This window comes from Lates calcarifer, linkage group LG19 (genome assembly GCF_001640805.2).
Source record: "Lates calcarifer isolate ASB-BC8 linkage group LG19, TLL_Latcal_v3, whole genome shotgun sequence".
Classification (NCBI taxonomy): domain Eukaryota; kingdom Metazoa; phylum Chordata; class Actinopteri; family Centropomidae; genus Lates; species Lates calcarifer.
The window spans coordinates 18,740,275-18,764,958 of NC_066851.1; the positions used below are offsets into that span (position 1 = coordinate 18,740,275).

At 41.4% G+C, this 24,684-nt stretch overlaps 3 protein-coding genes across 4 annotated transcripts in view; 1 reads left to right on the forward strand and 2 right to left on the reverse strand.

Annotated features, from left to right (window-relative positions):
- Positions 1-191: 191 nt before the first annotated feature.
- On the reverse strand, positions 192-13,908 carry tulp4b (TUB like protein 4b). Of its 2 annotated transcripts, XM_018703710.2 has the most exons (16): positions 13,659-13,908; positions 12,756-13,029; positions 10,731-11,000; positions 9,678-9,806; positions 9,327-9,488; positions 8,955-9,135; positions 8,753-8,860; positions 8,478-8,644; positions 7,961-8,185; positions 7,573-7,807; positions 6,708-6,831; positions 6,414-6,558; positions 6,125-6,218; positions 5,887-6,030; positions 2,345-5,748; positions 192-2,244 (listed from the first exon to the last, which is right to left on the reverse strand). In XM_018703710.2, exons 2-16 carry the CDS (start codon positions 12,771-12,773, stop codon positions 2,128-2,130), a joined length of 5,523 nt encoding a protein of 1,840 aa, XP_018559226.1. In that variant the 5' UTR covers positions 12,774-13,029; positions 13,659-13,908; the 3' UTR covers positions 192-2,127. The 2 variants fall into 2 exon arrangements, with proteins under 2 accessions (XP_018559226.1, XP_018559231.1); XM_018703715.2 differs by lacking the exons at positions 12,756-13,029; positions 13,659-13,908 and adding an exon at positions 11,097-12,032.
- Positions 13,909-14,230: 322 nt separating this feature from the next.
- myct1b (myc target 1b) lies at positions 14,231-16,740 on the reverse strand. The gene is given in 4 exon segments (XM_051078190.1): positions 14,231-15,113; positions 15,115-15,330; positions 15,332-15,360; positions 16,535-16,740. Coding segments are annotated over 4 exon segments (558 nt in total). The 5' UTR covers positions 16,590-16,740; the 3' UTR covers positions 14,231-14,855.
- A 1,676-nt stretch (positions 16,741-18,416) lies between these two features.
- The window catches only part of syne1b (spectrin repeat containing, nuclear envelope 1b), a 75,539-nt gene continuing 69,271 nt past the window's right edge, over positions 18,417-24,684 (forward strand). The window contains 2 exon segments of the mRNA XM_051078261.1: positions 18,417-18,615; positions 19,900-20,196. Of these exon segments, the coding sequence (XP_050934218.1) occupies positions 20,130-20,196 (67 nt within the window). The 5' untranslated portion in view covers positions 18,417-18,615; positions 19,900-20,129.

The window sequence follows — 24,684 nt, forward strand, 5'->3', positions numbered from 1 at the left end:
TTAGTCTGTGTAATGTTTTTTAAATGTGTGATAATACTTTTTTTTTTTTTTTTTTTTTTGCAGAACTACTGTACTTAAATCGACCCCATTACAATAAAATAACAAACAGACTGAAGGAGGAAGCCTGTGGTGTGAACTTTTGGTGTAAAGAGTAAAATAGCCAGGAACAGGAAATGAAACATGACAACAAAAACATTTGGAACAATAGATTTTTTTATTACATTTTGTCCAGCCTATAGGTCAATGTAAACCTAGGGTCATAATATTTTTGTTTCCTTCACAAAATAAGAGAGAGAGAGAAAAAAAAAATCAGGCGACCATCTATTCATTAGGCAGTATTGCTGATAACTGACACACACTGTCGCTGGAATCTCTGAAGCTGCATTGGATGAAAAGCTTTTAAATGACAACTCTCTGCGCTATTTTCCCCCGTAGCCTTTCTCAAAATACTTTCTTTAAAATATCCCTCTAATAACAAATGACAAATGTCCTGACATTTCCACATTTGTTTCTTTATACATTAGCACCAAATCTACATAAATCTCACTCCTACTAACAGTTGATCTTAACAACGTATGAATATGTTGTACTTAATACCTTTGCAAGTTTATTGTTCTCATTCTTTTCTCTACAAGTGTAACATCAAAAAACTTGGTACCATGTTAAAGTAAAGATGAAGTACAAAATTACTGAAATTAGCAACATATAAGCACATTTTTTTCTAAGCATATAATGATGTTAGGTCACTTACTAAATACACAGTGCAAGCAGCGTTATATTTTCTTTTGCAAGTACAACATCGGTTCTATGTAGGTAGCGTTACTGCACACAAGCTCTATCTATCTAAAGCAGCACTGATTTCCAAGGAGGCAAACTACTGTACTTCACATTCAAATGCAGTTTTCAAGTAGCATCATAAACACCCAGTGAAAACAACACAGAGTCAGCCAAGTGAGAGTGACTGAGAAGATCTCCATCTTTACTGTACGCAAATTATTCTGTTTGGGTATGAGACCATCATGAGATCATTTTGTACTGTTTTCCCTGCTGACTTACTCTCAGCCAAACACATTTGGCTATATTTGGCACACAGAGACCATCACTGACAAGTTCAGCCATTGAAAAAGGGGAAGGGAGAATAAACAAACTGTGTTTAAATTTACACATGAAAAATGAAACGGTCAGATTAATATATAATGGCTGTGAATAATGATTTGCAGTGCTGTGGCCAAAATAATATGATTTATTATGTTCATTGCACCACTTCATAGAAGTAACATGGATAGAAAATATACAAACTATAGTTAACTGTACTCAGCTCTTCATGCTGCAGTTACAAAATTAATATATTCTTCTAAAGCATGTTCAGCAATTTGAACATAATGTATAGGACTGATTCTACAAACAAAACAGACTAAAAATGAAATAATTTCCTTGAAAAAATGGGATTTGAATGAAGAATAAAGATAGAAATACACATTTAAACAACAATAAGTTTGATTCTCAAAACAAAACTTTATACTTCATTTACGTAATTACATAAAACTGAATTAAAATAGTGCAGTGTTTGTATCAGATATGGTATGGCTTAGTGAAATTTTATTTGCAATTTTGAATGCCACTGTACCTCAAGATATATATATATTTTATAAACACCACAAATGTAAATTAAATATATATTTTGTAATACACTGAAATAGATTAATTAGTCAGCATTTAAAGAGTGGGTAGACGTCTTTGGCACCACAGGTGGCACTAAACCTCCAGACTGCTTTTAAAATAAATTCATTCCAACATGTACTTTACCTTTTGTTTATCCGATGAAGGTTGACTGAGTATTTTTTTATTCCAGTAAATATCATTTGAATAATAAATAAAATTAGCTTGAATACATTCAATATATGAACTAGAAATTATGGATTAACTGGTAACACCAACCTAGACGTGTCTTATCTGCATGTGCAGGACCAACTTGTATGTTAATCTCCTCTTCGAAAAAGAAAAAAAAAACAGAGCCCACCATGACTCTGACATTCTCCGAGCTACAGCCTCACGCTGAGGGGTGTACAGCAACACCACTGTGGCTTCTTCTGAATCTAATCTACAGCAACATTAAATAATGCCGATTCATTTCAGCCTCTGAGTCACGTTGGCCAAGGCAACAGCAAATGCCTGCACTGCTGAGAAAGGATACTGGAAATCCAATATATAGGCATTCCCATCTATTCGCCCAAACTGCATCACCTAAAAAAAGACAGAAGAGAAGAAAACATTTCAGAAAGCACTTAATAACCAATAGATTTTGTCAAGAATAAACTGAAAATAAGACCTCTTATCACATTACCTGTCTACCATCCAGCTCTATCTGAAAATTCTTTGCTGACTCTTGGGTGACTCGCCCTCCAAAGTCCAGCTGGTAGACCTGTGTGGCTTCATTCCACAGAGGCTGTTTGTTGGCCATAACATAGACAAACCCCTGGCTACCTAAACTGCGGTCCTCTCTTTCATTCGCTTTGCGGCATTTAATCTCCTCCAGCTCACTCGCCATACGCAGGCTGCGCTTGTTCTTCCAGCTCTTCTTGCTGCTCTGGTTCTGGTTCATGAGCTCATCGCCACTAATAAACAGCTCTGGCTCACTCTCTGAGCTGTCCTGGAACTCATTTGTGGTCCTGCTCATCTTCTTGGTTTTATTGAGTTGCTCTCTCTGCCCCTTGGGCTTCTTCTTCTCTCTGCTGCCAAGCCTCGGGCTGGAAATGAGCGTGTTGAAGTCAGAGAGCGCTCGTCCTTCCTTTCTGGACTTGCCCTCAGAAACGGTGGGCATGTTGGCCTCTTCTGCTCGGCTGTCAAGTCTTTTACGGCTCTTCTTGTTGAAGCGCTCAGACTCCTGCGGCACGGGGCTCTCATTCAGGGATGATGGCTCTGGAAAGTTGTTAGCAGACTCTGTTAGATCCTCCGTGGCACTTTTGGATGGCGGGAGCTCAGTAGGTGGAGGTGGAGGTGGGAGTGGGGGTGGTGGAGGTGGTGCAGTTGGGGGAGGCGGGGAGAGAATTGGCTTCTCTAAGATCTGATGAGTTTTGGTAGGGAGGGGAGGTGCTGGAGGGTCCTGCATGGGTGGCGGGCAGGGGTAAGGGTTCCAGGGGTGAAGGCTGACGGGGTGCAGCTGGAGTCCGGCACATGAGCTGGCTCCAGGATACATTGGAGGGAGAGGACAGCAAGCCAGGTTAGCGAGATTCGGTGGGTAACCTGGTGGCAAGACCAAATTGGCATCCTGCTGAGCGAAAGGGACTGAAGCCACCACTTCGTTTGGAGAGCATTGTGGAGGAGGGTTCTGTAAGGTCTGAAGCTGGGGTCCACTGTGACCCACACCTGGAGGAAAAGGTGAGAGCGATATCTGGTAACCTGATGGGAAAGTAAGAGTGCTCGTGCTGGGACTGGCTGGTGGTTTAGTCGTGAGAACAAAAGGAAGCCGGGTCATGTCCAAGTGCTGAGCTTGACTGATGATGAGTGGAGGTGGTTTATGAGGTCCTGGTGGAGGTGCCAACATTGTTTGCTCCGGGGTGAGCCAGAACTCCTCTGTAGTGGAGGTGTCCCACTGGTAAGGCGGAGGGCGTTTAACTGTCAGACTGACATCGCCGAGAGTCAGCTGACGTACAGATTTTTCAAGGTGACACTGCTGATTTAAAGTCTCATCTTCAGTAAAAGCAGAGTTAACGTACACTGTTCTGTCCCGGCTGTTATCAACAGCACCCAACAGACTGTAAGATGACTGGGAGGCCATGGGTGAGGCACTTTTGGAGTGCACAATAATTGTACTGTGATGTGCACCTTTTCCTGGTGGGAAGTCCTGCCTCACCACCGTGCCGCCTGCAATACCACTACTCGTGGTCCCACCTCCACTGACACTGACACTGGTGCTGCTGCTGTTACTGCTGCACTGTGTGCATGTGTACAACGCAGTGGGCACCCTCTGCTGGTAGGTAAGAGCTAATGCACTGTTTATTTTGGCCTTGGTGGGAAGGGTTCGTGAGCTTTCCATCATCTGTGGCACTTTAAGCCCCACGTCCCTGCGGTCACGACGTAGAGTGGCATGGATCAGACTGCTGTCGATTCTCTGGGGAGGGGGAAGTGTGGCAGTTACTTGATTGGCCGGATCAGGGTAAGGAGGAGGGTCTCCACTTGGTATTGAGTATCGAGGGACGGAGAGACGGCTCAATGTTGCTGAGCTGTACGGCAGCTGAATTTTTTTGCTGTCAGAGGAGGTGACTTTGAGTGTGGCCGAGCCTCCGATGCCATGCACGGTGTACGCATTTTGGTTGCGAATGAGGCGCCTGCGCGGCCGACAGACCTCCTCTACATTGCCACTGCTGTCAAACGTTGTGATCCTTTCGTACCCCAGAGGTGTCGGGTACTGTAGGGTGACAGGGTGAAGCAGAAAGTCATCCTTCTTCAGACAGGGGTCAGGTGCCAGGACACTTGGGCTGTCACAGTTTGTGACAAGAGTCTGAGGCGTAGCGGCGGCTGTAGCTGCAGCTGCAGCTGCGGCTGCTGACACTACAGTGCCTGGATATGGAGGAGGAGGATTTACCTTCCTCATCTGAATCTCCACAGACCCATCTGTGTCATTGAAGGAGGGGGGTAAAGTCCGCGGCAGACTTGGCTTCAGAGTGTGACCATGCTCGCCCCTGTCTAACCCAGGCTCAGTGGAAGGAGGAGGAATTTGAGGCAGAAGATGAAGCTGTTGTAAGGAAATGGTTGGATAGCCGGATGGAGGAGGAGGCAGCGACATCTGCATCTTCAGCTGCTGCTGCATTTGCTGGTGCTGCCTCTGCATCTGTTGATGTTGCTGCTGGATCTGTTGGTGCTGCTGCTGGAGCTGCTGCTGCTGCTGCCTCATCTCCTGGATCTGTTGCCGGATTTGCTGCTGCTGTTGTTGCATCTGCTGCTGCTGTTGCTGCATCTGCTCGTGCTGCAGCTGCATCTGTTGCTGCTGCTGTTGGATCTGCTGTTGGTGCTGAAGCTGATGGTTCGCCACCTGCTGTTGAGCTTGTTGCATTTGTTGGTGCTGCTGAACCTGGTGCTGTTGGTGTTGTTGCTGCTGTTGATGTAGCGTCTGTTGGTGATGCAGTTGCTGTAGCTGTTGATGTTGTTGCTGTAATTGCTGTTGCTGTTGCTGCTGCGACTGATGATGATGCTGCTGCTGCTGCTGCTGCTGTTGCTGCTGCTGCTGCGACTGATGATGATGCTGCTGCTGCTGCTGCTGCTGCTGTTGATGATGATGCATTTTCTGTTGCTGCTGCTGCTGCTGTGTCTGCATTTGTTGTGACTGTTTTGACTGTTGCTGGCGAGGCTGCTGTGAATGAGACCTCTGCGGGTGAGGCTGCGGTGGGAGATGGTGAGGTGGAGGAGGAGGCGGTAGAGTGCCAGGAAGAAGAGGACCCATCTCCAGCCCATTGAAAATCACCTGACCAGGGTTCGAGTATCTAGTTGGTACAGGGTACGGCGTTGCAACTGCATCCTGGCCACGGTCGGTGACAGGAACCGAGGCTGCTGCTGCTGCAGCTGCTGCCGCTGCTGTGGCTGTAGGGTTGGTCAGGACATCGAGTTGAATATTCTGATTGGCCAGAAGAGACTGAACCAGGCCAATACTCTGAGTTGGAGACATGGCCTGAGCTGGGCTGTGGATGGGAGCAATGGGAATGTTGACTGTGCAGGGAGGATTGTCTCCTGCCACTCCAGACGGCCCCATCACTTTATAAAAACACAGAGAAGAACTATGTAGGTGACTTCTAGCATATACAAAAAAATCATAACACAGTGAGTCAGTGAAAATACATGCACAGTAATTTCCTTCAGTGTGAGAAAATGATTGCTTTTATTCATTCACACCTGGTAAGTCATCCTCGTCCTCACTGAACACATTGGGGTTGAACACAGGCAGGCTCATGAAGTCGTGAGAAATCTTTCGCACTTCTGGAAGGTAGATTGTCATCTGCCTCGGCTGCAGATGAAGTAAACTGGTCTTATAGATGACTGAAATACAGAGAGAAAGTTGTGTTAAATTTGCCAGAATTGGAGATGTGATATGTACGTGTGGTTTTTTTTTTTCTTCTTTTTTGACCTTTACCTGCACCAAGATTTGCAGGGAGGAACGAAGCAAGTCCAACAATTTTGAACTTTGTCCCCCAGATGTTGGATGTGACTTGAGCAAGGTAATTGTGCTGTGAAACAGAGAAAATGGAGGACATGAATAAATGTAAATTATCAGCATGAGCCTACAGGTGTGATATATCAGGTAGTAACAATGAAAATGGTATTAAATATTAACACTTTTATATCATAATTCATAGTTATTTGGACAGATACTGTAGTATCATTAGCGGACAGACAATTAATGCAGATTCGGCATATCATACCTCTGTGATTCCATCCATAGAAAACTCTCGACGTGTCAGACTGGGAGATCGAACTGGAGGCTTCTTTGTTGGTAACCGCGGCGACCGCTGGCCTTCCTGATTGGCGCGTGATAGTTTGGGAGATTTTCTCGATTCCATGTTCATCCTTTGAAACAAAAATGTAAAATTTTTCAATCATCTTTTCCTTTGAAAAATGAGAATTAGTGTGGTGAAACAAATGCAATGAAATGTCTGCAAAAGCTCTGTGGCTGTGAGTGTATTTATATAATTTCTGACATGTAGAGTTTAGGTGACCTGTTTCCTCGGGATAACTTTGGTGACTTCTTCCCAACCCACTCATCGCTCAACTCAATGTCACTGGAGTCAGAGCAGTTGCAGCTGTCAGTGTATGAGATCATGGGATTCACACACACCTCCTCTAAAGGAAAAAAGAAAAACACAAAACAGTAAAGGTGAGTCTGAACTCTCATACATACTAACATGGCACTGAGCAGCCTCAAGGTAAAGAACATTATCTATTAAGTGGTGGTGGGACCACAGGCCTAATGCAGCCCTGGTGCAGCCAGGTCGTGACGCAGACTATTCCTGCGTCAGGCCTCAGACCATGTTACATCAGGGGTGAGCAGTCATCACCAGAGTCTGTATTTGTTCTTACTCAAGGTGAATGATGGGCACACAGCATGAATATGTTATTTTAAAATGGAGCACCAGTTTGAGGAGATGAAGCAGGCGCAGATTTCATTTCAAGATGACAAGGAACATGATTTCTGACCTCTGGGCAGCTCTGCTAGCGAGTTTACTTGCTTCAGTATTTCAAAAGCTCATAATCTTTTTTACTTCTTTCAAAGAGCGTTTTGGGGGAATAGGCAAACTTGATATCTTGTCGAGAGCTAGATGGGACGATTGATACCACTCTCATGTCTGTGCACTGGCTAGGGAGATAGAGCCAAGAGATTATTAACTCAGTTTAAAGTTACTGTAGCATAAAGACTGGAATAATGCAGAGGAAAACGCTGCTGCCCAAAGTTAAAGACAGTGAAATAAGTATACATTTTCCAAGTTAAGTTCTAATCATGTGTCCCTGTGGTAACTGTTCAGTTATCTCTTGATAATGTCTTTCTACCAAAATAATTAATTTGAGTAACATGATTGACCCCACCTGCTTTACTGTCTGTTTTTGGATCCATAATGACAAACTCAGGCCGTAGTTTGCTGATGCGCCTTCCTTTGAGAATAGGCACCAGCCCTCCTAAATATTCTAGGTAGAGAGTGTAGCAGGGTCCGCCTGCTTCAGGGCTGTCCTCTGCTCGCTTCATGGTGCAGTGGAGCCTCTCATTCCCAGCTGTGGGATAGCTGACAAAGTCACGGATGTTGTTGGGGTCAGGGATTGGGGGCTAGAACAAAGAGAGGAAAGAGCTGTAAGATTTCTGGACGCTAAAATGAAAACATGTCCCTGTCAGCAGTTTTTCTTTATCACAGTGCAACAAAGTTGGTAAGACAATGTCTGAGACCATTTTTATAAAGTAATTAAAGTGGGATCAGTGCACCTTGATGGTGGGGATGAAAGCAGTGGTGACATAAGAGCAGAGCAGCGAGGGCATGTTCAGTTTCCCCACATCCTTCTCCTCTCGTAGGGCGCTGGCGATGCCCTGCTGGCATAAGAGCTGGAGGCTGGCCACCCTGTGCTCCACACGCACCACGTACAGTGCCGGTCCACATGCAAGGAACAGACGAGAGTCCCTGTGACCCCAACAGATGGTGGTGATGGGCCTCTGAAAAACAGCCATTCACAATAAAAGAATTCGTACAGTTAACTCAACTCTCGGTGAGGTGTTACATTCATTTCACCAAATTTTTTATCTGCCCCATTATTACACACACTGTTATTCAAGCTCTTTAATGTGAAGTACCTTTGTTTAGAAAAGTACATTAGACATTAAGGTTATCACTATGATGGCAATCAGCTGGAGAAATGAACAGATCATTTTCATGCCTAAAGAGACATCGCTATCAGAAGATTACTTATTAACCAGGAAGACATCTATCACTTTACACAGGACCAACCTGTGCAGGTGTTTCCAAAGTGTAGATGTGCTCTCCTTGGACATTATAGAACTTAACAAGGGCGTTCCTCATGATGGACGCACATGCAGCGTCAGCAGGAAGTCCGTGTCTCTCCATGCCGGCCACAGCCAACAGATCTCCCTGGGAGCACCACTGGGCCTCAACATCTGTGGAGGGAAGGAGGACAAAAAGACATATGAGTCATGGGTCACAGGATCAGCTTAATTCATAAGCATACTTAATGAATATCACAGTGAAACATAGATTTTTTTAACCTTTCAGCCCTGAGCGAATTATAGCAGGAGAGAGGTCATCATAGTTGTTCATTAAACTGATATCTCCTGATAAGAAGGTGACTGTCAACAAAGGCTTCACTCTCCGCACTTGGAAAGAGAAAAAGAAAAAGTACATGAGCTTCTTACAGTCAACACACAGTGGGAAGCTGCCACATGAGCAGAGAGGGAGTGTGTTTTGTACCTAAAGGCAGAATATTATCATCAGAGTCTGTGTCGCTTTCTGTGCTGTCCTCGACCAGGAAATCGGGGCAGTTCCACGACATGCTCACGATCCCATCAGACTCGTGTAGCAGAACATGGGCGAGCATCCGTCCATGACAGTCCATCACTATCACCTGACCGTCTGCTGTACCGAACAAGACCTGAGGGGGCATTGTAGATTAAATTTTAATAGGCAACATGATGAATAGGCTCAGGAGCATTGAGTACTAGGCCAAAAGGCTGCAAAAAAAAATCCATTATACTATTCACTCCTGTATTTAGGGACAGCTTTCAAAGCAGATGTCATTTTCTTATTAAAGGATTTGTGTAAGTTTAGCCTGATGATGCGTACCTGCTGATCATCAGGTGTCCAGATGCCACAGGTGATTTGACTCTCCAGGTTAATCTCAGAGGACCAGTGTCTTTGTCCGCTAACCGAGCCGACTAACACGAAGCCATCCCTGTAGGCGATGAGGGCTTGAGTGCCATCATGTGACCACGTGAAGTCACTCACCTGGAGGAAGGAAATAATCACCTTCAAGACATTTGTTTATGTCTACAGGACACGGCCATCATCATAGTTACAGATATAATTATTGGAAGATGTGTGGCTATGTTTCTGCATCAGTGCAAGCTGTGACAATTTCCTGTTAATTAAACTTATCAGTTTTAAATTTATATTCCCAGGGCTCTCATTGCTCACCTGTGCTCCTCTGTCGTTCACCAACTCCACAGACCATCTTCCTTCGTACTGGATCCACACAAAAATACCTCCCTCCATATCACAGGTGGCCAGCTTCTGAAAGGGCTCATTCCAACGCACCAAGACAACCTGTGAAAGCCCCCAAAAACACTGCCACTGTTACTATTTTTCACAAGCACAGGTGGCTGTCTGCTCAGAGGAACATTCATGATTAATATCCAGCCTGAGCATAATGCTAAAAAAGCATTTTAGGCTGAAAGTGGTTTAAAAAAAAAACACTGCAGTTGGAAGGAAAGTCACTATACAGACACAAAAATTAATAATTTCAACCCAGGAATAAATATATTCTAATAATAATAACAACAGAAGATGATAATGCACACACTGTCACCTTCTCTGTGTGTATAGCAGTTTGATCCATATCTGCAAATATGGACATAACATTCATTCATTCCTGAATTTGTAAATCGGATGCATTTGATGAGATAGTTTTACAAAGCATGCTAATACATGCTAATACAATTATCCTGAGCACCACACATATTTGAATCTACCTTTTTTTATTCCTCTCACCTAGTTTATATAGTATGCAAGATTTTTATACTACATTTGCATATTGCACACATTGTTTGTCCACTTCAGTTTTGTGATATTCCAGATTTTGACTGTTTGATGTTTCTACTTTCATGTACAGATTTAATCATTGTAATTGTTGGCTGCATATCTACTTTAGCCACTTTTCACTGCATGGTTGTTTATATGCTACTTTCTAGATTTATTCTAGCACTGTATGCTGCTGCAGCAATTCAGTCTCCCTGCGGAGATCATTACAGCTTTATCTCATTTTATCTTATCATCAAAGACAGTGAACACTGATGTCAGTGTCAGTTTTGTTCTAAAGTTTTCTGAGTGTGAAGGAGATAACTTAAGACGGGGAAAATTAAAGAGAAAAAGAATATTTTGCTTTTTATGTTTTTAACTCTCTTTCAGTAAAAATATACTTTAACAGCAAAGACAATTAAGAGAGTGATGATGCTAAAATCAGAACTGCACCTCGCTGTTGTGTCCTCGCAGGTTAAAATTAATTCTTTGAGGTGTACTTCTGTCCCTCCTGCAGTGACTTGATGTAAACGTCACCCCAACAACTCCTCTCCCGTTCCCCGTAGCGAGCCAGCCCTCCTCATAGTACCGTCTCCGACAGACCGGTTTGTCCTTCTCGCTCTTGGGGACCCGGCCTTTCCATGAGAGGCAGAGGATGTTGGAGTCGCTGCAGAGGATGGGACCATGTTCCACGGCAGCCAACATCCCTACTGAGTGACCAGGCTGGTGAGCAAAGAGAGAGACAATATACACTTTGGTTGACCTTATAATAAAACCTGATAATGTACATTTTCAGTTTGTGTCAGTCTGTGACCATACTTTTACTTAAAACTGGCTTGTCAGTGATGCTCGGGACATTTTGGGATGTACACTGCTGGCTGTTGTCACGTTCAGCAGGAGGCTGGGCTGTGGTTACTCAGGTAGGGAATCCATTTGCAACAATGGGGAATAACATCATGAGAAGAAGTACAGTAAAGCAAAACATGAAATCGTTGAGATTGAAAGTTCATTCTTGATTTAGCATCACACACACTTAGGCTCCAAAACAGCTACTTCATGGACCTTGTGGTGAGATTGTTTGGTCAAATACTTCATGAAAGAACTTTAATCTCACCTCTTCAGCCAGCATGGATGAGAAGTCCTTAAAAGAGCTCAGAAAAATGGGCTTTAACCATCTACAGTTTCACAACAACTGAGAAAACACTATCCACAAATAAAAACCACATCATAAGATTGAAAACAGCTACTAAATGGACCTTGTGGTGAGATTGTTCTGTCAACAAATGAAACCGTTTTTCTACTGATTACCTGGACAAGGACATGACTATTCAAGTAGTTAAAATCTTTGGCCTTAAGGTGAAAAGTTAGAGACAAAAACCATCCTGACAAAGCACTGCCTCTGGATGGTGCAGTCAGTGCCTATCTACACATATACCCATCTATTTATTTCCAGATGTCATCTTACAGAGTTAATTTGGCAAACTAGTGGCTGAAACCACTCGTGTTCTGGGACTCAGGGGCTCTTTGTTTGAGATGTTCCATCCCAACGAGTTTCATTTAAGTGAACAGACTTTACACCAGTGCGAGTGAATCACTAAATGTGCCCTTAACACCAGTAAAATCACCATGGCTGCGACTCATAGTGTTCTAGCTGTTGTTTCTATTATTCACTGTTTATGGAGCAGCTCCAAGATTTGTCTGTAGATGACGTCATCACCACAGTCTGTCTCTTGTTTGCTCAAATTCACAAATTAAAACTGAAAGTACTATTGAAATATCATGTGAATTCCATTTTAGGGATTTTTTCCTAGGATAATCTCATGTGTCACAATAAAGTCTTAAAATACTCTTTCTCAGTGCTGGCTTTGTTCATTTAGATTAGTTATATCTTGGATTTGGTGCATTAATTTCCATCCTTTTCCTACCCACGGACACGACATTGGCACTGTATGAGAAGAAACTGTCTGAGAGGCTTCACATGTAAATACTGAAGTAGAATCAGTATCATTTACTGAAAGGGTGAATCAATTTCAAACATTAGACATACAGCTTTGTCCTTATATGTCCTTTTAAAGATTGTAAAAAATCATCTTGCTCCACTGTCTTAGAGTATAACATATCCCTCTATCTCTTATTAGAGGCTACATGATGTTTTCATTGAATGAAACAGTCAAACCTGTCTTTTTATGACTGCACCATTCTGTCAAATTGAAATATTCTACATGTCTTTAGCATCTTTTTCTCTTTTTTTTCAAATTCTGTCTTGATATCTTTGGAAACTTCTGGATTTCTTCCACAATCTAAAATCAAATTATGCGAGTCCAGATAATGTTTGGCTGCACACCATGAGTTTACTGACTGGCCAACTGGCAAGGGGATCATACTGTATATTACATAACCATATATTTATTAGAATGGTCAAGTAACCTGGAAAATCACAAAAATATTAGTGTCTGATATGACAGCAATACAACCTACCTCATAGTTCCTGGACATGATGAGTCAAAATTCCTCCATTGAAGGTGTCCATATTTCCATTCAGATGATGCACTGAAGGGTGATGGCTGCTCTGCTCGTGGTGCTTACAGTATAATCTATGGGGAAATAAAATGCATCATACAGCCAGATGTTGTCCAGTTCTACGTTCATTTAAATGAAGCAGCTCTGCACTTCAGAGTTTGCCATGAAAAGATGTGATGCCAGTGGCCCATCCCATGTTCTCCTGATGTGGCTTTGGGAGAGTTGTGCAATCCTGTTGCAAATGGGGAGGAAAAGACGAATAAAAACAAGGTTATTCAACAAGTAAAGCAATTTAAGAGAGAGAGAGAGGGAGAGATGGCTCTTGCTTAAAATAGCCGCGTTGTCATTCAGTGCATCAACCTTGAAATTCAGTTTTTCTCAGTCTCTATGCAACAGCAACACTGCATTGGAGATCAGGGCACTCGCAGTCTCCATGGGTACTGATACTGTCCGCTCTTCCTATTTTACGTCAAACACCAGAGCAGCCAGGCAAGGATATGTGGACTCAAATATTCCAGTTTTTACACGAAACAGACCTTTAACCCATTCCACTGCAGCTAGTAATAATAATAAAATCGTAAAATATGAATCAAAAAGACAAAAAAAATGTCCACCGGAGTTGAACGTAGATTCACATCGTTCGTTTAAAGTCGAAGTAAAAGCCTCGCCATCTCGTCTGTAAAGCTCCCTTACTACATTATACATCACATCAACTGAATTTCTCATTCAAAGGCGTCTTACATCTGACCGCATGCAGCAATCTGAATGAGCCAGCGCTGATGAGACAAACAAACTGCGGTGGAAGAAGAAGTGCTCCGATCAAAGAGGCTATACGGACAAACGTGATGCAGTTGTACGTACCTGACACGGCTATGGTAACGTGTTAATCCAGAGGCAGTCGGCGCACAGTGCGGTCGTGTTGCCAGGCACTTTTCCGCTGGCGCACTTTGGGGTTGTGGCTTTAAAACGGGTTGCCATGAGGCAGGTAGCACGGAAAATACACCCCGAACTTCGAGTCTAGATTAAACGAAGGCGCTAACACACCTAATAACTCTGTCAACAATCACTGAAGAGAAGTGTGTGCAGCTAAACCAAATGTTAATACATTCTTCTATGGAGTCTGGTCGACTGCCTTGTATAATCAATATAAAATTTATCGCCGCACCTCAAAAGGGGGTTTCTCTCATAATGGCAACCTCACAAGACTCACCCCATCTTTTTAATGTAAGTTGAAGTGACATTCTTGACACAAGACCTTGATGTGATGAATGTGCCGTGACCGACTGTCCTATCTTCCTCCCACAGTGTTAAGTATCATTAAATCTCACACTGAAGCAGCCTATGATTGCTCCAGATTCACTTATATAAAATAAATAAACTGATGTCTATTCAGTGTTTCATTTTTGCACAAAAGCACAAGCACTGAAATAAAATCATCGTTAAATCTTTATTGTGATAGTAGATGATGATAACTATCTAGCACACAGTGTTTCCCTCATGTTCACACAATCAGAGCAAAATCAAGCTCCACACTGTCAACAACATGGGTTATGAGATGCCCTGCAGGTGTCTCAAAACTATATATATTAGAACTGCAATGATAAGTTGATTAATTTGTTAATCGTTCAAGTCATTTTTCCACCTAAAATGCCAAACATGTACTCATCCCAGTTTTCTCCAGTGTGAGAATTTGCATTGTAAATTGAGTATTTCAGAGTTTGGGACAAAACAATACATTTGCAGTGGTCATCTTAGGCCCTAGAAACTGTGAGGGATTTCTTTGTTGTTTGTGGCATATCATAGAGGAAAACTAACTGATTAATTGAAAAAATAACCTGCCAATTATTCCATTAGTCAATTGCACCTCTAAGCTATATCTCATATAATACTGAGCTGACACTACATGGCTGTGCAAGCATCTCGGTTAAAGACACTCTGCTTCAGACAGGTCTGATCACTCAATATGCAGAGATAACTGTTCCTTATAAAGAGCAGAACAGCCAGAAAGTCCACTGTAATCCCAGAATGTTCTCCCTTTTTAAGTTCTTATGTACAATTTCAAGTGCAAGTCTCTTCAAATGCATGGATGACACTGTCGTACGCAGGAGGGGGAGTCTGTGTGGGGAGAAATCCTTTAAGTCCGTTGCCCCCCAACCAGAAGGAATGTCTTTTGTTTGGCATGAGCGATGCCGAATCTGACGAGTTTGAAGCTGCTGTGTCCTCAGGCATGCTGACCTGAGTGTCCTCTCCCATCTCCAGGCCAGCTCTGCTCCTCTTGGGCAGCGGCCGAAAGGTGGAGGTCTCCGCACCGGGCTTTACTCCCCAGAGGCCCCACCGGCTCCAGAGAGGGCTGTCTGTAGACGCTCAGGAAAGTGCTTCGGTAAAGGCCAAGCTGGCTGCTCATGGGGTTCTGTGTTTGTGAAGTGCCAGATTTCTTTTTTGAGCGCCTGGTGATCCTGGCAGTGGCCCGGCGCCTGGACGCCCAGGTCAACAGAACGTATATCAAAGCACCAAGCAGCAGGCCCACAAGCACAGGATAAACAGAAGGCTAGAATCATATCGCCTAGAAAGGGAAAAAAAAAAAAAAAAATCAATGCAGAGACTCAGAAAAGGGAAATAGTGAGGGATCAAAATAATAGCTGGAAATGTTTAGTGGAGTGTGATGCCGGATGCATTGTGTTGTTCTAAAAATGGGGAAGATTATTTCCCCAGATGGTGGATTCAGCTGCATTTCAAGTTGGAAATCAAATCTTATTTAGCATCGACAAGACGTGTGCATTAGCTGAATAAAATAGATGCTCATATGTACTCAGTTTTGTTTTAGGACATTTTGCTCGGGTATATCGATTTATTATTGCTGGGCACTGCTATACTGGGCACAATGTTACATAAAATCTTACATCATACCTGCTGTGTGGGTTCACTGTCTATTTAGTATCATGGTATTGAAGCACAAACTCACCATACCATTAAATACACATTAAATACAGCTTTTATCATTTGGTTTTTATGTTCTTCCTGAAATGCTGATGCACTGTGCTGTAAATGGGTATTGATTACAAAAGTTTCCTGACTTCAGTTGTTCAAGGCAAGTTTATATGTAAATTGTTGTACCTTTCTACAACAAGGCAATTTGAAGTGCTCCACAGACTTCAAGAGATAATCAGGCACTGAGATAAATGAAAGAAAAACAACATAAATAGAATTTAATAATTAGATAGAAGATTTAAAAAGACAAGTTAAAATGGAATAAAACTAAAGGAACAAAGGGATAAAAGTGTCCAGTCATAAATTTGACTTAATAAAAGGCACTGGGTGAACATTAAAGTTTTAAGCTGTGATATAAAAGATCTGAGAGTAGTTTGCCGGAAACTTGTTCCATATTCATGGTGCATATCAACTGTTTTGAGCCCAGGGACAGCGAGCAAACCTCTTCGAGATGGCCTGAATCATTCATAACATTACAGCAGATATATATCAGAAATATATGTTTTAGCCCTAAACGTATTCAACGCTTCATTTCCTGATTTTCCAGTTGTCTGAAACAGAAAGTAATGTGTGTTTCAGTAGACCGTGGAAAGATGAAACAGATTTTTACATGAAAATGTAATTTGTTGTATCAGCTGAACAACTATCACACCTGCATTTTACAACACAACATGTTACTCTCAAACCTTATAGACTACAGCTCTGTAAAATAATCCCCAGACACACACAAGAAACAAATACAGACTCACCAAGATTGAATGATCTTAGTATTTCCAAAAGAGGATGTGTTTCATTATGTGCCATTATTCCACCATAAGCTGGTGTTAGATTCCACACTGAGTCCAAGCAGACAGAGCAGACACTAAGCTTTTTCCAAGACAGGCTTTTTGCTTTTTCCCCCCCTACAGTGTTTGTAATGGCGGAAACTTTGCTGTCATGCTTCCTTCCCTCTCTGGCTTTAAAATTAGCAAGTGCATTGCTTATCTGTGTGGGACATAACACGGGGAAACAGGGTAGTTTCCTTTTGCATCATTTCCTAAGGATCAATACTTTTTAACAATTGCTCTGTTGGCAACATTTCTATAAAGCAGGGGATGTTACGTGTGTCCTTGTTCAACAATTATGATTACACAATGTATTCTTCATGCTATACACTGGTTCTTAGTCAGACTGGGAGGTTGAATTAAAAGAACTGAGACCCATCAAATATACAACCCTCTCTCTGGTGTAAAAAGTTTTGGCAATTTGTCCTGACAAACTTCTGGATAAGCAAACCCATGAAAACCAAACCATCCACTGGAGAGTCTGCAGGCTATCAAGCTCTCAGTCCCATTGGGGATTTCCTTCAATTGTTGCTCTGTTCCCACTTCACTCCTGACCTCAGAGTTTTCAGACTGATAACAGCACAGCTTTCTGCAGCTCAACAGTCAAATATTCCCCTTTCATAAAGTGACATATTCACCATTTTTCATAATACTACTCATAAAAGTGAGGGTTTTATATGAGGGAAACTCCCTGCATGTTTAGTGAAGACATTCATGTCACGCAGATGTCCAGTAGGTGGCGCTGAAGTACTGTGACTCTTACCAGCCTTAATGATCTGCAGAAAATAGTCAATGTCAAGGTTCCCCTGAAAAATATAACAAGACATGAAAGGTTCATAAGGGTTTCATCTAAGTTAGGTTACTGAGGTTGTATAATTAACAGTTTAAGTGTGGATTAATATGTTGTTAGTTGAAGGAAAGAACATTTTAAACTGAAACTTTGTTTGAAATTAGTCAGTGATTTTCAATAAAGCTGCTTAGCTTTATACAATACTTTATAGTTTTGACAAATTATATATATTAAGAGAGTAATTAAACGTTTAAGTGGCAAAACCATGCCAGCAAAGAATTTTTATATGTCTTAAAACATGTCTGGAGGGGATCTTTAAAGAGCAGGTTCACAGTTTTTCAAGTCTGGTGCTGTATTCATTCCTCCTGTTAATGCACTTCCAGTGTAAGTGATGCATAGTCCTCACTCACAAACTTTATCTATATTGTGTTTCATGAGTGTGAGTCATACAAATCAAGTGCATATCTTCCAAAACTGTTGAACTGCAGTGAAGGGATAATAACAAAAAAAGGGGAATTTTGGTAATAAAAAAGACTATTACTTCGGAAGATCTCCACTTAATTTGTCTAACTCGGACAACAGAAGCCTCATATTAGCTTCAGATACATTTTGGAATATGTTTTGAATATGTTCTTGAGAGGTTTTTGTTTATTGTGTCCTCCACCACAAAGCCACAAACAAACATTGGGATAGAGAGTGGAAGATACCCGGGATTCCTCTCTGCAGAGCCAAAGAATGAGCCTCTTTGTCGCTAAAATATTAGGAGGACAGGAACTAGACCACACATTTCCGACCCCACCTCCTCCTCCTTCTCCTCCAGTGTGTACAGTTTGTTGCCAGCAGCGTGCCGCCGCTCCGCTCCGCTTCTCGTGGTTACAAACTTCACTTCACGCCACCATGTTTCATTTTCACCGTTACCATTGACAACCAGGCAACACACAGGCACTTCCTCTGTAAAGTTATCATGCCTCGCACTGCTCAGAGCGGTAAGATGACAAGTCAGATGTAACTTTTCACTGTATTGTTTGCGTGGTGTTGGTTGTCAAGGTTGTGTTTACGTAACTGTTAACTAGCATTTTCGCCATTGGGGATACTTTTAAGCAGGTGCTTTTTTTTTGGTTTTGTGGCGTTTAGTAACTTCCTCTCGTGTTCAAGTGGCGCTACTAGGCTAAACACCACCGCGCCACCATTCAAATAGCTGTCCAAATATGCTTAGGTGAGTGTTAAATAACTTGATGAATAATATAATATTAAATAAAATGTGCACGACAGGCTTTAAATGCACTTAAAGCGTTTGAGCCAAACATTAACTTCGACACGTCTTTGAGCTCATTCAGAAGTTTTCAGTCGACATTTTAACTTCCCTTTTGATATTCGTCAAAATGCTAGTCAGTCAGTCAGTTTGCACATTTTCTCAACCAAATGGGGTTTCTCTATTCACTAACTTTACTTGTATATAATGTATGGTTGCTGACCACTCGCTTGCGTACTTTGCTTATCTTTCTACAGCTGTATGTCTATATTCTGTCTTCCTGTAATTTTTTGGCACTGACAATCAAATACAACTATCTTACAGGTGTCAGCACTCATACTTGGCCACCAAAGTTGACTCTGAGTCTGTAAAATGTATCTTATCTATCATGTAAGCAATGAATTTATTGACTTACACCTTTATTTTTACAGTAAAAGTGATTGTGTGCAGTCTTAAATAGTGTATTGTAGCCTTTAAAAACAAAATAGGATGAGACATTTGATAGGCAGCAGACATTTTGACTTGTCAAAAGAAGACAACCACAGGTGTTGCTGATAGCGTTAACGATGGCTTTGTATTAAGCCATGACAATGTGTGACAATCCTTAATTTCATTATTTGCACCTGTGTTTTTCCTACTGCAATATGTCAGAATGTTTTCTGTGATATAGGCTTTTTGAATATCCAGGGAGCTGGATTAACATGGATTATTTCTTGTGTTATCTTGTGACCAAGATATAAAAATACAGACTACATTGTTTAGCATTGCAGATAGGGTAATTAACATTTTTCATAAATGGGAAATTCCCTTAAAGCAAACCCTCTTTTGCAAGAGTACTCTCTGCTCTTTCTGTCTGCAGGAACATACAGATAATGTTACGAGTAGTAGTGGCATAATATAACACAAAAACTGTTGAAAACATCAACAACGAACACAAACAAAAAGCTGAAATTAAACTTAAAGCAGGGACGAAAATATCTGTCAAAACAGTCACTCCCTGCCAGTGGTAATTTTCCAATGATTGAGGCAAAGTGTGAGAAACCTATGAATGTGCAAAGCTCATTTGTTATGTACATAGTAAGTAAAAGCTGAGTTCACTAAGGTGGTTTCAATGTGGACATGTGGTTATGAACAAGAAAAGAAGTTAGATGGTGTAGCTGGTTCTACAAACAGCATGATAAAATAACCGATTGAGAATATAGGTGTGGCCTCAGTTGAAACCCTCTTCAACATGCTTCTCTTTTACAGGCAATGAATGGAAGAAGTGCTTCTATTGGATAGTAAACCTGCTTGTTCCTGCATGAAACCTGAGATTCAATTGGACCTGGTCCTGCAGTGAAATTAGAAAGAGAGGGAGAGAGAGAGAGAGAGAGAGGAGAGGGAGGGGCAGAGGGGATGTCCCACTCAGGACTGTTGTGAAGGATCTTCTGCTCTCAGCATCAGTGACCCACCTTGTCATACAGCTGCAGCGAGACAACATGGCCTCTCCAAGGCACTCGGGTCGAACGTCTGTGGACATTGCTAATGTGATGCAAAAACTGCAGGGTGAGTGTCATTCTTTGACTCTTTTTTTTTTTTTTTTTTGGCTTAAGGACAAAACATTCTCTGCCTCCTGCGCTGCTGCACAGTAATATTGTGCTGATTCAATGCCTGGGCTGCGTGCCCAATCTGAAGTTTGCCAGCTTGTGCAGGGCAGGATTCTCACATACTCATTCTTATATACACACCATCTCACACACTCACTCACAGAAGAGCATTTTAGCATACAGTTAGAAAACTGATTGCTCTCTAGGATTCTGATAATGTGAAGAGTTTGTCCGATTGCCATGAACTTTTGTCTCTTATTTTCTTGTAAATCTGGTTTTAAAGTCTTATAGAATATAGATTAGATTATGTTTTTAAATGCTTAAAAAATGATAAGCTACATGCATTTTCTAACTGGTTTGTTCTCAAGCACTTGTAGCCTTTGAGTCACATATTCAGGTAATTTGATTTAATGTGCACATGGTATCTTTTGTCACCAGGTTTATTTTTTTTCCAAGATAGCACATAATCTAATTTAGAATGATAAGAGATTTAATGTTCATTCTTGTGATCTTGTGACCAAACTACAAAAAGACTACTGCATTGTGTGGCAGCCTAGATTAGGTAATTAAGAAGCTATTTAGAGGAACATGATTCGTTTTATTCAGTAAATATTGTGCAACTCCTGATCTCGACACATGATTCAGAGTTCTCTTTTAATCAGCTCGTCTTCACATCTTTAAATCAGATTTCCTGAAGAGACTATTATCCGGGTTGTGCCAAGTCATCTTGTCGCCAGTAAAAAGAACTCCATTTTTATTTTTTGACACACACTTCTGAGAAAATTATAAGTTTTATGTAAGTCTCGGGGTTAAAAGTCGGCTCTTTTATTTCTTTGTAAAGCAGACCGAGACGTATCAAGAACATTTAATCTGCTCTTGACATGAGATACTGAGTCACAGCAACTGCGGCTTCATGAATGCACAGACAATGCACTGAACAAGACTAAAACCTGACACCTTTTCTGCCCTTGGTAAGAGAATGGATCGATAACGGGAGTCTCTTTTTGTTGGTGTGTCCCCCCCTTTTCTTACAAAGGCCACTACCATCACTACACACAAGTGTGGTCGATTCTGGCATCTGCTTCTGCTCAGTTAAGGTGTATTTCTGGATATACAGGATACCAGGAAATTTTACATGTTATAACTTGTTGCCATGGCTACTGTTATGAAACTGTCGTGTGTGGTTGTGCCAGTGTTGCCCAGTTCCTGCTGTAGAGACACTTGGTTTCCAGTGTGCGACAAAGCTATTTCCATCCACTGATTATCAATATATATTTTAAGACACAGGCACATTAAGGGCAAAATTTGTCATCACAAAGAACATGTTACTCAGTTGTTTTACAAATTTTGGCGCCCTCGTATTGGCTCAGACATGCCCTGACATGAACTATATAAGCTTGTTCAAGGTGAATTAAAGCATGTTTAAGTCTCTAAGTAGATATTCAGAAATAATCAGAATTCAGTATAAATGTTTAAGATAATATGAGGAACACAGAGAGACTTATATGCAAAATGTATCTCTGACCTATCAGTCAAAATCAGAAAACCTTTGGTACCGTGCATGCAATGCAGAATGCCAGCCACTGTTGCGTGTTTCATGTCAGGAAGTGGAGTTTGGTGTCAGGTCACATCTGGAAGACGTTATTGTGCCAGTGGTTTTAGGTGCTCTGTAAATGGTGAACAGCAAGGTAGTCTGAGGCTTCTTTTTTTTGCTGCTAATCAAATGCAGCTTCCTGTCATTAAAGGCATCCTGCAGGGAGGGTTACTGCACACTCACTTTGACTTGAGCATGGGTGCATTTGGGTGGATGAAATATTGACACCAGAAAATCTGTATTCTTCTAGATTGTAGTCTACTGTGCACTGTGTATCAAAATAGAAACCTCTAAACTACTGAACATTCGTTGCATTCATGCATCGGATACATATACTTGTTGCTGCCATCATAGTAATATTTGTAATGATATCTTGCGGCCTTAAATGCCCTCAGGGTGCAATTGATGTCTGTTGCCTGGTGGAGTGTGCATGACAGGCCTCATTATGACGAGGCTCTTGTGGGTTTCAGTTTAGTTGAGACTGTGTGTCAAACAGGATATGGACACACAGCTGGGTTTGTGGTGACGTCTCATTGCTTGGTGCCTCTCCTCCCCGGAAATACAGAGAAGCAATCATCTAATCTCACTTAATAACAGATATGAGCCCATTAATGTTTTCATAATGATCTTTTCAGGTTTTTCTCTCATTTCTAGCGATTATGTTGTTTGTAGCCTCTTTGCTTCCTGTGATGACTGATCAAATGATACAGTCTAAAAGGGGAATTCATTAGAGCTGCAACAAGCATTTGATAATATCAGAATGTTGAAAAAATTTTCTTCCAGACCCAAGGTGACGTCTTCAGATGTTCGTTTTGCCTGACTAACAATCCAAAACACAACGATAATCAGTTTAAAGTGATATAAAAATAGGGAAAAGCAGAAAATCCTCACATTTTAGAAACTGGAACCGGTGAAGGTTGAAGGGAATTTTTGCTTGAAAAGACTGGAACAATTTGTTGATCATCAAAAAAACTTTATATTGATTGACCAGTTGATTAATTGACCATTTGTGTCAGCTGTAAAAGTCGTGTATTTAGGTAAAATGCCTCCCTACTTTGCACTCACAGCACAAGATTGCAGCTTTGTTGTAAAAGGTCACAAGCTAAAAACAGTCAGAGCTACTGTGGTAGCAAACACCCATTGTTAAAAATCTGTATTCACCAAGAAGGTGGAGCTGTTTCATCACTGCTGGGAGTAAAAATCAAGTAAAGGAAAGGCAAGCTTTGCATGTTGCCAGCTGTAGGAGATGCTTCTATGCCACAGTGTCAGTAACAGCTGCCAGGAACAGACAGCCTTCACACTTATATGATCTCATGAACAGAGCGCCTAATTCCCACTCTACACTAAGCCAAGCTGTTGCAGGCTGTTTTAAGTACTTACTCTTGCAGGATGTAGTGGTTTAAAAGAAGCCATATATTTTCTGTGGCCCTGCGTCAATTTGTTCTGTTTGTTTTCAAATATTGGATCACATTACTGTCATATAATGTTTTGAAGATCAGGAAACCATTCACTAATTCCTGTGTCAGACGTCTCAGAATGGACTGGCTCCAGTCCAGCCACATAATTATTTCTTGTCCAGCTTGATTGTTGTTGGCCTGTCGGAGCTAAAGTAGGCCTGCTCTCGACTAAATGGAACAACAACAGAGTGAGTGGGCTTTTACAGTGTTCCCAGGTGACCAACAAATGCCAATGAAGCCAAGCACCTACAGTACAGTGTTGCCAAAGGTATCATCTGTCCTAAGATCACCTTAAGTACTCCATTACTCATGTGGATTGCAGATGTGTTGGTGGTTTGATGCAGTGCTTGCTGTTTGTTGCTGAGGCTATCCTCTTTTAATTGCCACTTATCTACTAGTACTCTATCAGGATTAATTAAATCAGTTGACCAAGACATAATGACTCAATGATGGTGAGCTGTTTTACATAACGATTTCATGCTTGTCAGAGTTAGCATATCCAGACCTGACCAACATATGTACATCTTACTACACAAAGTGAAACATCTGACTAAGTTCAGGACTCTGGACAGCTCCTTAATAGCAAGTTGGATATAGCACTGAGCAGCTGGAATATCAGGAAAACTACAAGTTATCATTTGTACGTTTTTTTACTTTTTATGTTCATATTTTGATGATAGTCCTAGGAAATGTTTTCAGAGCAGCCTGTTGAACCTCAGAGTATCAAACACTGCCCAGAGCTGAATGCTTTGCCATCTTGTTTACTTATTTTTGAATGAGATAGTTGCTGATTTAAGTAAAAAAAAATGTTGTTGTATAGCTACTTGAGTTTAGATGACATTTAATATCTGAGAACTTTGGCAATTTTTTTTAGATTTAGATTTTTTAGGACTTTTCCTGGGTTAAACTTATCTGACACTGGGATTAGAGAATAAGAAAAGTAAAAGCTTTAGTGATAAGGATATAGGCTGAATTTACATTTCTGAACAGTGAAGCATAGCAGACATTTTTATAGCCGTCTACCATCCACTGTTCTTTTTGTTAGATGTTAGCACCGTTTGGACTTTTGTGGACTCTCAGTGACTCTCTTAGACTCTTGCATTTTTGGTCATTGTGGTGGATTGTTTTGTTGTAAGAATAGTGCAGTTCACAGCACAGTATATAAATGAAAACTTTAAAATATGGTGTCTCCAAAGGGACTGGGTATTAAAGGGTTAAAACATAAAACACAAATGATTTAATTACAGTTAATTATAAGGTTATGGTTATAATGTTTTTATTTTTATCATTTGTCCTTGTTGATAAACTAGTTAGGTGTCTAACTTTTATTTTTTTGTTAGGGGCTGGTCAGAAATTACTGTGAGTAGTGATTGTAATATCTCTAAAACCTCATTGT